At 48.3% G+C, this 13,869-nt stretch overlaps 1 protein-coding gene across 1 annotated transcript in view; it reads right to left on the reverse strand.

Annotated features, from left to right (window-relative positions):
* Positions 1-9,782: 9,782 nt before the first annotated feature.
* LOC125282369 (small G protein signaling modulator 1-like) overlaps positions 9,783-13,869 on the reverse strand; it is a 56,971-nt gene continuing 52,884 nt past the window's right edge. Inside the window, 1 exon segment of the mRNA XM_057306482.1 lies at positions 9,783-9,961. Within this exon segment, the coding sequence (XP_057162465.1) occupies positions 9,783-9,961 (179 nt within the window).

Here is a 13,869-nt window from a genome sequence, read left to right on the forward strand (position 1 = left end):
TTCAGAATTGCTATGGACCAGTGACTCCTATGTGGCCCCCTTCTCCCTGCTTTTTGGCAGGAATGTCTATAACAGTTATCCCGTGCCCGCTGCCCCACCATTGAATATTGGGTGTGTGAGAGGCAAATAACTTGTCTCTTTAACTCACAGATCTTCAGACTGTGAGCAACTGGGCCTGAGTAGCCCCACAGTTGGCCCTAATGTAAGTAATGAGATCCTAGGTTTGGTTTTCTTTCTTTCTTTCTTTCTTTCTTTCTTTCTTTCTTTCTTTTTTTTTTGAGGAGATACTTTAATGGGATGAAACCCTTAACAAGGGACCTTGAGAAGAGATGAGTATATTTTGGATGTGGGAAGGACATGAGTCATTGGAGGCCAGAGGGTGAACTATGGTGGCCAGTCTCCAAGATGGCCCCCAATGCTCCTCACCTCCTGGTATTTATGCCCTAGTGTACTTCTATTTCACAGCGAGCAGGGCCTGTGTGTGTAACCAATAGAAATCACAGCATATGACTTCCAAGACTAGGTCATCAAAGACGTTTGGGACTTCCTTTGAGCTCTCCTGGATCACTCACTCAGCCGAAAGCCAATGACCATGCCATGGAAAAATACAGGCAGCTGTACTTTGAAGAAGGTCCACACAGCAAGCAACAGTCAGCCCTCACTTACTGGCCATTCAAAAGAGACCTTGAAATTGTTGTTTCAAGCATCTAAGTTTTGGGGTCACTTGTTATGCAGTCATGCAGCCAGAGATAACTAATAGACTTGGGAACTTGGTAATGGGATGCTACTATAACCAAAATCTAAAATGTGGGAGAAGCTGTAGATTTAGCAGTGGGCAGAAGCTGGGTCCTCCACCCCCTGCACAAGCTTTCTGACAACTACAGGGCTAGACCAGGTCTTGAATACAACCTCGTGAGCAATTTCAAGCTAAGCCACTCCCAAATCCCTGACCCCCCCCCAATCAATGTCAGACAATACATACATGCCCACTGTTTAAAGCCACTGAGCATTGGGGTAATTTTTTATGCAGCAATAGATAAATAATACATTTCATAGTAAATATATTTCACAAAAGAAATAAATTTACTGAAACTCAAGGGAAGCGTAGACCATAGTCAGGAATCAGTAACACAGAGGGGGCAGGTGGGGTGGAAACATCTGACTATTGTGCACAAATGAGATCATCCTATACTTTCTATTCTGTAGTCTGTGGTGCACCCTAAAACTTCTACAATGTTTCAGAGCAGAAGGAAATGGTATGTCAGTTGTATGTTTTTTAAGAAAGATTTTTAAAGCAATGGCCAGTGAAAATTATATTCTGGGTGGTTTTCAAATGGAAACACTCATTCCAGTGAAAGAAAAAAGAAGTGTGCAGTGGGCTGCCCCACCAGAAAACAAAGCAAAAATATGATTTTTACTCATCACTTTAAAACAAACCATAATTAATAAAATGAATTTATAATACTTTCATTTTATTAATAATACAAACTTTGTAAAAATCTATCCAGGTGCCTGTCAAAGAGATAGTTTCAACTCCCTGTGCTTTTTTCCTAGTTTCTACCCAACTGCATATAGTTTTCAGTGGTTAAAAGCAAACACACAAGGTGTATTCTTTGCTCACTTAACATTACATTGTCTTACAGGGGTTTTTGTGTTTTGTGTTTTGTGTTGACCCATAGACTATGTTTATCATTATTACGAGTGTATTTTTTTTTCCCTGTGGAAAAAATTATAAACCTTTATTTTTTTAATGTTTTTTTTATTATGTTAGTCATCATACAGTACATCCCTGGTTTTTGATGTAAAGTTCGATGATTCATTGGTTGCGTATAACACCCAGTGCACCATGCAATACGTGCCCTCCTTACTACCCATCACCAGCCTATCCCATTCCCCCACCCGCCTCCCCTCTGAAGCCCTCAGTTTGTTTCTCAGAGTCCATAGTCTCTCATGCTTCATTCCCCCTTCTGATTACCCCCCCTTTCTTTATCCCTTTCTTCCCCTACCGATCTTCCTAGTATATTTTCAAGCATTTTAAGGCCCCTTCAAATTTCTTGTAAAATTTATAAATTTCTCACTTCATACCCAAGTGTGCAAAGAAAACATGGGTTCTTTATCCTCTGTTAACTACTTGGATATTCTCATGATCCCACACCTCCTTAAGAATAAGGACCAGTAAACTTTCAACTTGACAGTTTATGTTGCTACAGTCTCTGCCCAATTAATTAAAGGAGTTCTTTTGGATGACTTCTGGGGGTGGATAAGATGTCCTATGTTCTCTCACTCCCATGCCCCTATCCACGAGGTCGTCAGGGCTTAGAGGTGCTGGTGCCCTAGTGTATTCCTATTTCACAGCGAGCAGGGCCTGTGTGTGTAACCAATAGAAATCACAGCGTATTCCTTCCAAGACTAGGCCATCAAAGACATTTGGGATTTCCCTTGAGCTCTCCTGGATCACTCATTCTGGGGGAAACCAATGACCATGCCACGAAAACATGCAAGCACCCCTAGAGGGCATGGAGGCCTTGCCTTCTGCTGACCTCCACCTTGGACTGGGCACTAGGAATGCATAAGCTGGTTTCACTTAGCGAGGTGGTCTGGTCCTGCCCCTTGTATCCAGCTGGAAAATGAGGCTTCTCCTTTGGCATTTCTCCCAAAGGGCCTGTCGACCTGCTCTGGCTGATACACCCCAGCTCAGCCCTTGCTGGTGCTATGGGCCCCTTGGGGTCCCCTTGTCACAATTACAATACAGTCTCCACCCCATTCCTTCTCCAGGCAGCTCACCCTAGCCACGTTCATCTACGGGGTCCCATCACCACCCCCACCTTGGCAGCCATCTAGAGGGTTCGGCCTGCTGGCCCCTGAGGATGTGCACGCATGTCCGGGCCCCAGCCCCCAATGTCCCACAGGGGCTGATGGGGCTCAGGCCTGCCACCTGGTGCTGTTCTCTTTTCCTACACTGTTCCATCCAACCTGATCACCACCACCACTGCCCCACCAACAGTTCTGAACTGGAAACAGGACCAAGTTCCCTCCCCTTTTGCTTTTTATAACCAACCTATCCAAGACACCTCCCTCTCTGTTCTTGATCCCACCCCCACCACTCTGTTTCCATCTCCTTTTGACAAGAGAGTGTGTGGAGCAAAACAGAAAAGTATCTAGGACAGAACCCAAAAGGAAAAACAAGGGTGGCAGGACCCCACACATTGGAAATAAGCAGCCAAAGAGGGAGGAGAGAAACCAGAAGCATCTAGGGTAACAGTAGTCATGGGAAGAGAGAGGCTCACAGAGGGAGAGGGGAACCACCTAGGCATGAGAAGACAGGAAATGCCCAAGTGTCCACTGCCTTTAGCAACATGGAGGTCAGTGGTGAGAGTTTCAGGGGAGTGGAGAGGAGCAAGGAAGCCCGACGGAGTGGGGCAAGGGATGAGTGGGGGGAAGGAGAGGGAGACAGTGAATGTAGACACTGCTTTCAAGAAATTTGGCTGTGAAAGGGAGGAGACAGAAGATACAGGATGGGGATGTGGCATCCTCGGAGAGGCTGGCTTTGTGTTTTGTGTTTTGGTTTTTTGGACGGGGCAGCATGAGTGAGTTAAATACTGACAGGAGTCGGCCAGCCGTGAGAGAGAGGCTGGCAGGGCAGGGGAGCTCTTTACCAATAGCTTCTGTCTTCCTCTGTGAAGCGGGAGGGAGGCAAAATCACCCACTAGGAGTTTGGTGACAGGTGGCAGGACCAAAGGACTGGGGGAGGGAAGCTTTGAAAGAGCTTTTGTGCTCAATGGAAGGGAAAGCCATGTGGGAACGTACACAGGAATTGCCATGGAGTGCTGGATGCCCACATGACCTCAGCAAACATGACTCGATAGGGGCAGCAAGCCGGAGGGAAGCATGAGTGTGATTTTGTGTGTGTGTGTGCGCGCGCGCACGTGCCAACACTCAGGTCCAGTCACAGAGATGGCCAGCCATCTGTCATGTCAGATCACTTCATGCAACCAGCCACTGCAGGCCACGCACGTGCTTTACCACAGTGACCCCTGGGGGCTCCGGGAAACATGCTACCTGGATTATACGCTCCTGGAGGGCCGGGATGGTGCTGTCTACAGTAGACACAAAGCTGGAAGGGTCCTTAGAAATCATCTAGTCAAACCACCCTATTTTTCACAAGTTAAAACTCAGGTTGGGGAAGGAGCCAGGAATCCAAGGCTGTCCTTCCCCAGCTTAGCCCAGCACCCTTTCTCCAGCACGGGCCACCCCTGTCTCCCTCAGTGCACACAGCCACCGCTTTGGCTTCTAGGGTAAGTGTGACTTTTCAAAGGACGGCTTTACCCAGTGCCAGGACTTGGTAAAATTGTAAAGTAGAAAGACCATTCGGTTTCTAAAGCAATACAACCTCTCCCAGTGATGCTAAGTGATTTACTAAAATCAAGTGTATGGCTCTGGAGAGGGGATCCGAGGGGATCCAAGGGACATTAACATTCCATGTCTTCGGATTTCCAAGGGGCTAAGCTTCTTGACTTGTGAAAAGCTGTTTCTTCTTCCGTTAATGTGACACAGAGTGGGTTAGAACAAGGCTTTCTGCAGTTCTGAATGATACCAGCAGAGGGCAGTCTACACCACCATGCATTACATTGCCTGTGCCTGTTATTTTAGGGCTGAAATTCACGTGGCATCAGTCACCTTTAACCACACAAGTGGCTCACACTTCTTGGCTCATCTCTTATTAATTCAGCAGTAGAGAGGTATAGGAGGGGAGAGGAGGAGAATGGGAGAGCTGGGTCCAGACAATGGGAGCATCATGAGAATGCTGCTATTTGTCTACTAAAAGCAGAGAGAAAATAGAATTTGCTGATATCACAACAAAAGGGAAAAGGCCCAGCTTTAGAAATTAGCAACTTCAAAGTCTAGTCGTTACAACCGAGCAACTCTTCTGAAAACTCGAGAAGGTAAGTACATCAAGAAAGGAGGAGTGCGAAACTCTAGGAATACAAACACGTAGGAGGCATCGTCCTGGTCTTCAAGGAACTGAGGGTGCCGAGGTGAAAGAAGGTACAGAGCCCCGAGTGCTCTGCGGGCAGTTCGAGCGGATTCAACCTCATCTAATCTGCATAGCTAGAGTGGAAGGTTCCTGCCAGGAATCAGAGGTTAGCCTGGCCAGGTTATGAGTCAGAAGTCAAGAGAGGGCATGCAGCAGTGTTCACGTTTATGAAGGCCTGTTATTCTTCTACACCATAATCTTAACTCCAGGGCACAAAGTTTATACTCCTCCTAAAGGAATTCACCGGAAGTCCCATAGCACTAAACCACAGCTTTCAGATCAACACTGCTCTCTCCCACAAGGGGCATAGGCCCATTATTGGGGCATCTTAGCCGAACAGAACTTAGAATTAGGCCACTCACCAATATAGTGGTTTGCAACAGATTTTATTCCAGACTTTTAAATCCCCTGGATCTCTGGCATTCCCAGGAGGGATAGTGTCCCTTAAACAGCTTCTCATAAAAATTGTCTGTGAGTGGCAAGGCTTCATATTTATGGCTGAGTAATATTCCAGTGTATATGTATTTGCCACCTGACCTTCGAATCGAAGAAACAAATGAACATGGTGGGGGAGGGGGGAAGAGAGAGACAAACCAAGAAACTGACTCCTGACTATAGAGACCAAACTGATGGTTACTGGAGGGGAGGCGGGTGAGAGGGGGTGGGTGAAACAGGTGACGGCGATTAAGGAGTGCCCTTGCTATGAGCGGCACCGGGTGACGTATGGAATGTTGAATCCCTAAATTTTACACCTAAAACCAATATTACACTGTGTGTTAACTGATTTAAATAAAAATTTGGAGGGAAAAAAAGTCTCTGTGACTTGTCCAGGTGTAGAGCACATTTAGCAAACTCAAGCCTCCAGATGTGGCCCTCGAACAGGACCATCGTTTCTACAACAAAGGAGCACAGACGAGAGATGAGGACCGTTGCCACCTCTGATCTGTGTGCATTTGGGGCCTTCCTGTCCTGATGAAATGACCCCCATCCCAATGAACAACTGCAAAAGCAAGAACAAAATGTACTCTGTTCTAAAGGCTTTGTCGCTTCAGCTATGATGTCAAAGCCATTCCCAGAAAGTGATTTTTTTTTAAGCCAAATTTCAGATCTTGAGACAGGTAGCAGAGAATAGTAGTTTGTGAAATGAATGGAGAAGCTAAAAAAGTGAGAACAGCATCTCAGATGCTCATTAATAGACTGAGTCCAGAACGCCTTTTAATGAGAAGGCAGGAACATCGTGCCTCAAACTCTCAAGAAAGTGGCCACCACCTGTGCGGCCAGTTCGGCCGGCCAGCGTCCCGGCCAGCCGGTATCGAGAAGCCGGTGAACCCGTCTGGTTCGTCTTCGCATCATGGAACTTAATACTTCAACTGTTCCCTCCAACCTCCAGCTTTTCTTGCTACCATGTAGCAGGTGAACTTCTCTCAAAGTTTCAAAGAAAATACGAAGCCTACAGCCAGGAATTCTGTCCTATCCTGCCACCATCTTATCTGAACCTATGGGCAGCCCTTTCGCATTCACTCGGCCTTCACATCTCTGGCTGCTTCATAGTCCCCTCCCTGCCCCGTCCTCTCAGGCACTTGACTTCACTTTCCCCTCTTTCCCATATAACCTCAGCCTCTCCTTACAAGCTTCCTTGCCAGCAGCCTTTGGACCTTCTCTCACCTTCCCGAAGTGAGCCCTCCCCGGTGGCCCCCACCAAACGCGCCTCATCTCTTCTTGTCCCAGCCTCGCTCCAATTCATCCACACTCCACTGTTTGCTTTTCTTTGGCTCCCGTACTCCTCAAGCCCCTCCGATCGAACTGCCCTCTGCTAAAACTCTCTTTTTTCCTTCCGGTCAGCAATGGCTCTGCACGTTGATAAACCTGCAGCCTCTTGGTTTAAATCTTTTGGACCTTTCAGAAGCCTTGAGCGCAGTTAACTATTTTGTTCCTTCTTGAAACACTCTTCCCTCAGCTTCCCAAGTGACCGCTCTCTCTGTTCACCTTCTGATTGGCCCCTTTTTCTAAATTTGCTTTGAGAGCTCTCTCTTCGCCTCCAGATCTTTAAACAGTAGAGTTAAACCAAGACTCCATCCTGGACACTCCTTTCTAGTTCTCCCTCGCAGGTCTAACCTCTCCCGTGGCTTCACAGATTCATAAAGCCCCAGTCCCTAACTCCAGGCCAAATATCTGCTCCAGGTGGCAGACCTCCACCCCAGCTACCTACTTCCCATCTCCATGGGGAGGTCTCACTTGCCCCCAGCCTCTACAAATCCAAAAGGAATGGCTGGGTCTCTTCCTCCCACACAAACAGCTCCTCCCTCCCTCTCCATCCCTCTCCCCTCGTGAAAGGGCACCTCCATGCTGAAGCTCTTCGTGCTAAAACCAGAGCTCATCCTTGACCCTTCCCTGCTTCCCTGTACCTCCCCACTTGCACCCAATGGGTTGTTGAGCTCTGCCTATCCTGTCTCCTAAGTATATCCCCAACCCATCTACTTTTCTCCATCTCCACTCCCTCCGTCCTACCCAAAGCACCTGTAACTTTCACTGTAGGACACTCCCAAAAGCATGTTAAAGATTTTCCCCTTTGCACATGCTGCCACACCGCACTTGGTAGTGAGGACACAGCTTCAACTTAAATCACTGAAGATGTGATCCTTAGCCTGGTGTCAGGCTGGAGCAACATGGCCCTCCCATGTGGTCTCACCACCACCCAGTCTTCCCCCTGGATCCTGGGTCCCAGACCCATGGGGGCATTTCATACCATCTTGGGCACCAAAGTCCTCCCGGCCAGGAATCTTCTGCCATGAGATCCCCCCTGACTGAGACAATCTTCTCTCCTCCCCTGCCTCTCCCCTTCTCCCTCCCTCAGGCTTTCCTCCTCTGCCCAGCCCAGCCTGGCTAATTCCACTCACACTTTAGAATCTCACCTTTCACTTTACTCCCACGGGGACATTTTGCTGATTGCCACCTGCCCCAGAAGAGGTTATACCCTTCTGTGTATTTACAGCATTTCTCCACAGCACCACACTGGTAATTAAAGAGTTGTTTAGTTATTGTTAAGTGGATATCTGCTCTCCTAAACTATAGACTCCCAGAAAGCAGAAACCTGTGCCTGGCTTTGCACACTGCCGCTGCCTCCCTAGGGCCCAGGGCAGTGCTGGTATTAGCAGACACTCAATAAATATTTGTGGAATGAATGAACCCTCAACTCAGACTGCCATGTGGATGAGAGTTGTAGCAGAGCCCCTTAGGCACCTTTGCAGAGCCTCGAGGCCTCATGAGTCCCGGATCCTGCTCTTCATGGGCTCTGAGGATGATGGTCATGCATCCCAGTTTGCCCAGACCAGCCCCAGTTTACGCCTGTTGTTTAGACATAATTCACGTGTCCCTTTCACTCTCAAAGGGGTCCTGGTTTGAACTTTAAGAGTGGTGCTGCCCACGTGCCTCTTGTCCCCAACCCTGGGGAGGTCACATGAGTGGGTGGAGCCTGGCGTGTAAGGGAGCTGGACCCCCAGCGTGAGACCAGACCCAATACCTGGATTCTTCCCCTTTCTCACTGCCGAGGGGACATCTCAGGGTTTGGCTGGGGCGGCCCCTCAGAGGCACGGTCCCGTGGACTGGGACATCAGTCGTGATTAACAGCGGCAAGTTCCCTGCTATGGACTCCCCTGCCGCCCTCCTTTTTATCCCTGCTCCCTCTTCCTTCTGCCTCCAGCCTTGATTTCTAGAGAACCCAGGCTAAAAACCAGGACTGACTTCCACGGGGCCCCAAAGGGAAGAAGTAAATCTGGAGAGTGGGAGAGAGTAAGTATGAGAAGACGCACTTGGGCTCAGGAAAACACCTGCCAGCACCAAGTACGTGCTTGTCCCTCTTCAGAGGTCATGAGTTCCCTGTCATCAGAAGTGTGGGCATAGAGGCTATACACTGTCAAACAGAACACCATGAAGGTGCGTCCGGACCAGACCCACCTCAGCAGACTTCTAACCACCTTTCTGCCTGAGGCTCCCAGGCGCCCTCTTGGGGGAAAGGTAACCAATCTCAAGTACTATTGTGAATAGAGAAAGCAATTGACACGTGGGTAAACGGCTCTTTGGTTCAGAAACCTTCTCCAGAGAGCTCTTTTCCACAAAAGTTCTGGCTCGTCATGTGCCCAAATAAAGGTATAATGGCCAAAAGATCAAGGCTTAAAAATGATGAGAAACACAGATAACTCCCCAAACATTCATACCTGGCATAATGAGCAGGCACAATCCATCTAAAAAATTTGATCTTGAAGATCTCATTGGCTGACACGTAGTAACACGCTTAAACTTTTTTCTCAACTTAACAATTCTAAAGAAAGTCAATTTTATTTTTAAGTTAATTTGTTTAAAAGCTCCGAACATTCTTAGATAAAGTTCATATCAACCTCCCATACTCTCAAGCTATAGTTTGGGATGGTTTTCAAACGGGAGGTAACTTCCCTTCTCAGGGACGCTTCACTAAGCACAGTGTGGATGCCAGCAAAAATGCCACGTGGCTTCAGCACCTTGAACGTGTCGAGGAAGGGAAAGGAAGCCAGTCCTGATGGCGCCCTGGCAGCGACCAAAGCTGCCGGCCCAGGCGAGCACACGCATCCCCCCGGTAAGTCTACAAAAAGAGGCGCAGCCGTTCTGGCCACTCGGGGCTTGTGAACGTGGAAGTCGTCCGCTGCAGCGGTCGGGGGAGGAACCCGGCTTTGGGAGGCGGTGTAGGCGGCCGCCCAGGATTCACAGAAACCATCTAGGCGTGACCGGACTCTGACCACAGCCGGAAGAAGGGCCAGCACATTCCTGCCAAGGGGACCAAGAAGTTAGGCCGGGGGTCGGGACCCTCGGCACACAAGCTCCAGTGCCAGTGCGGGGGCCTGGGGTGCTCCGTGGGGAAGGCGAGGCGCACAGCACTCAAAAGAGCTGCAGTGACTTGACAGGGAAAAAGAAAGGGGGGGGGCAATGCGCGCCTCGGTGCCTTCGGTGGACACACGGGGCACCCAGCACCCTGGATAGAAGGCTCACAAGAACCCTTTCAGAGCCCCCCACTGTGGCCTGCGACCACGGTCCCCGGCGGGGCCCCGGCTCAGATTAGCCCCGGAGCCCAGGGAAGAGAAATGTGTAGGTGGGACCCAGCAGAGGCGCCAGTGCGAGCAGCTGAGGAAGGTGCACAGGCACCGCCGTCCCCCCACGAGCTTTGGGCATGTGCCCGACTCATTTTTTATTCATATACACATTTGCCATTCACAAGGGATATGTCCTAAAGCCATCTAGAAAGCCCCCACAATTCGTGCGCAGCGAGGGGAGGCGGGGGCGGCGGGCATCAGCCCAAGCGCTCACTGGAACAATTTCGCGAATCAGCTTTTCCTTTCCCTCTGTGGAGGGTGTGTTGAAGCTGTACACGACGAGGCCTGGAATTTAACTTGATTGCAAAATTCAACTTTTGCCCACTCATTGCCCTCCTCACCTCCGTCACCAGATTGCTTTTCAAGGCCAGTTCTCACAAATGAACCACGCGCATTTCGCGTTTCAAGCATTCACGGGAGCAACCCGCAAGAAACCGCAGGGCAGGACCCAGCCTTCCACCTCCGTTCTCCAGCTACGGGGCCCTCCTCTTGCCTACACCTCCGACCCAACTTCTCAGTGACATCTCTATGCCGCTGACCTTTGCACCTGTTGTCTGTCCTGGAAAGAACGACGCCTCTTATTGCATAGGATTAAGCTATGGATATTAGTAAATGTTCAAAAAACCAAGCGGAAACCACCTGATGCTGGGGATGGTCCTGGCCTCAAAGGATGGCGGTCAGAATTTAGAGCTGAGAGGAAGCCTTAGGTGGCCCCTCACTTTACTCCCATACTCACAGGGGTGAGAGCTGAGGGGGTCTAGGGGACTTGCTCCCTTGAAGAATACGTAAAAAAACTTGCCCAAGGATGCCCGCTGGTTAGTGGTAGCAGTGGAACTAGAATCCAGATCAAAGCTTGTCCCATGTCACGGGCTCCCCATGTTTACATAGCATGTGAGAGCACATTTACAGCGGCACTTGGAAACTTGTGACTCTAGATGCCTTCCTCTTCAGTCGCTGTCCCCTAAATGACAGTCAACCACATTCAACAAGCTATGAAGCAGCGCTCACCGGGCACTTCCTATGTGCCAGGCACTATGGAGAAGGAGTCAAAGGAAGGACAAGCTGTCCCACTGCTCAAGAGCTTACAATCTAGTTGGAGAAACAAGACATTTGTCCACTAGAGTTTACTGAGTGGCCATGTGCCAGGCACCACTGGCGTGAACTAAACTAGACCTCACTGAGCTTCCCACCCAATGGGGGAGACAGGGCAAAAAGCAGACAAGTAAGTAAGAGGAGTCAAAGCGGAGCTCATGAAGGGTGGTGTGGTGGACAGTGTCTGCACCACTCTCAAAGACTGGGGGGCGGGGGGCTGGATACCATCTCTTCTCTGAGGTGTGATGTGTGAGTTGATGCATCTCGTAACCACAAGGGAAATGGTCCAAAGGAAGAGCCTTCCCAAGCAGAGGGACAAGGAGGCACAGGTTGACATGCCCCACATACAGGACGAAGGCCAAAGGAGCAGGTAACCCAGGAGAAGAAGAGTCCGAATTGAGCTCAAAAAGTCAGGCACAAAGCAGACCACGCAGAGCCCTTAAGCGCAGGTGGGGAATTGGGATTTGGTGTAGGAGAAGGGCGTCCTCTGACCTTCCAGGCACAAAGCTGACTGAATAGGAATCGGCATATGTACTGCCACAAAGACTCATGCCACGTCCAGGGGAGGGACTGCGTGGAGGTGAAAGAAACTGGTGAGGGGGCCGAGATTCCTGCCCAAGGGAGCAGAGCCAAAAGTGTCAGAAGTAAAGCGCAGGCCCGTCTGATTTCTGAAATGTACAACACGTGTTTATTACAGGCCTCGGCAGAGAAAGGCAGCTTTTTATGATCCCGAGTCAATTTTGCATACAGGAGCTAAATATACAGGCAGAATAATTATTTTCACTTTTTGTTAGAGGTGGTAGCACACGGGAGAGATTGCTCCTTTGGGAAGAAGAGGAACAGCCTTCCAAAAGGTGAGGAGGGCAAGTGCAAAGGCACTCAGCTCTGGGGCCCTGTTCAGGGTGGGGGCGGGGGTGGGGGAGAACCGGAGAGGTGAATGCACTACCTGGAGTTCACCGCCAGGTTTCCACCGAAATGCTATCCGCATTAGGGTCAGCTTGTCCATTTGTACAAAAAATGCAGCTGGGATATCGATAGGGATCACACTGACTCTAGTCAATTTGGAGAGTACTGCCGTCTTAACACTACCAAGTCTTCTAATTCACAAACATGACATGTCTTTCCATTTACTTAGATCTTTTAATTTTTTTAAAGCTTTTGTTTATTTGAGAGAGACAGAGTACGTGAGCAGGGAGGAGGAGTAGAGGGAGAGGGAGAAGCAGGCTCCCCAATGAGCAGGGAGCCCGACATGGGGCTCAATCCCAGGACCCTGAGATCATGACTTGAGCCGAAGGCAGACGCTCACCTGACCGAGCCACCCAGGGGTCCCTAGATCTTTAATTTTGTTAACAGTGTTTTACAGGTTTGGTATATAGGCATACTTGTTTTATTGCACTTCTCTGATACCGCTTTTTTTTTTTTTTTTTTTTTTTTTACAAATTAAACGTTTGTCGCATCGAGCAAGTCTATCAGCACCATTTTTCCAACGGCATTTGCTCACTTTGTGTCTCTGTGTCACATTTGGGTAATACCTGCACTGTTTCAAATGTTTTCATTATTATCATGTTTGTTACAGTGATCTGTAATCAGTGATTATGACTCGCCGGGAGCGCAGATGATGGTTAGTATTTTTTTTTCTTTTAGCAATAAAGTATTTTTAAAATAAGGTAAGTACATTATTTTTCTAGACATAATGCCACTGCACACTTAACAGACTACAGTGTGGTGTAAACACAACTTGTATATGCGCTGGGAAATCAAACAATTCATTTGACTCGCTTTATTGCAATATTCGCTGTATCACAGCAGTCTGGAATTGAACCTGCGAGTCTTTCACTTCTTCTGTTAAGTTTATTCATAAATATCTTCTAAGATGCTATTACAATTGGAATTGCCTTCCTAATTTCGCTTTCGGATTGTTCAACGCACGTGTATAGAAGTACCACTGACTTTTGTATATATATCTTGTATCTTCCAACCTTGCTGAACTTTTTTATTAGCGCCAATATTTTTTTTTGGGGGGGGGGAGGGAAGCAGGAGAGGAAGAGAGAATTTTAAGCAGACTCCATGCCCAGTGTGGAGCCTGACACAGGGCTCGATCTCACAACCTGGAGATCACGACCAGAGTCGAAATCAAGAGTCAGATGTTTAACCTACTAAGCCACCCAGGCGCCCCTCCAATACTTTTTTTCTTATTTCTTGGGATTACTATATGCAAAAATCACATCATCTGCAAATAGATAGTTTTACTTCCTTTCCAGTATGCTACCTTTTATTTCTTTTGCTTCCCTAATTGTCCTGGCTAGAATCTTCTGTAGCAAAAGTGGACATCCTTATCTTTTTCCTAATCTTAGGAGGAAAGCATTCAGTCATTCACCATTGAGTATGAAATAGCCGTAGGTTTTTCTTAGGTGCCTTTTATCGTGTTTAGAAAGTTTCCTTCTATTTCTAGTTTGTAGAGTGTTTTTAACATGAAAGGGTGTCGGATTTGGTCAAATGCCATTTCCTCGTCAATTAAGATGACCATGTCATTTTTGTCCTTAATTCTATTAGTATAGTGAATTACATGGATTCATTTTCATTCGTTGAACCAGCCTGCGTTTCTGGGATAAATCCCATTTG

Source organism: Ursus arctos, unplaced genomic scaffold, assembly GCF_023065955.2.
Source record: "Ursus arctos isolate Adak ecotype North America unplaced genomic scaffold, UrsArc2.0 scaffold_39, whole genome shotgun sequence".
In the NCBI taxonomy this organism is placed as follows: Eukaryota; Metazoa; Chordata; class Mammalia; order Carnivora; family Ursidae; genus Ursus; species Ursus arctos.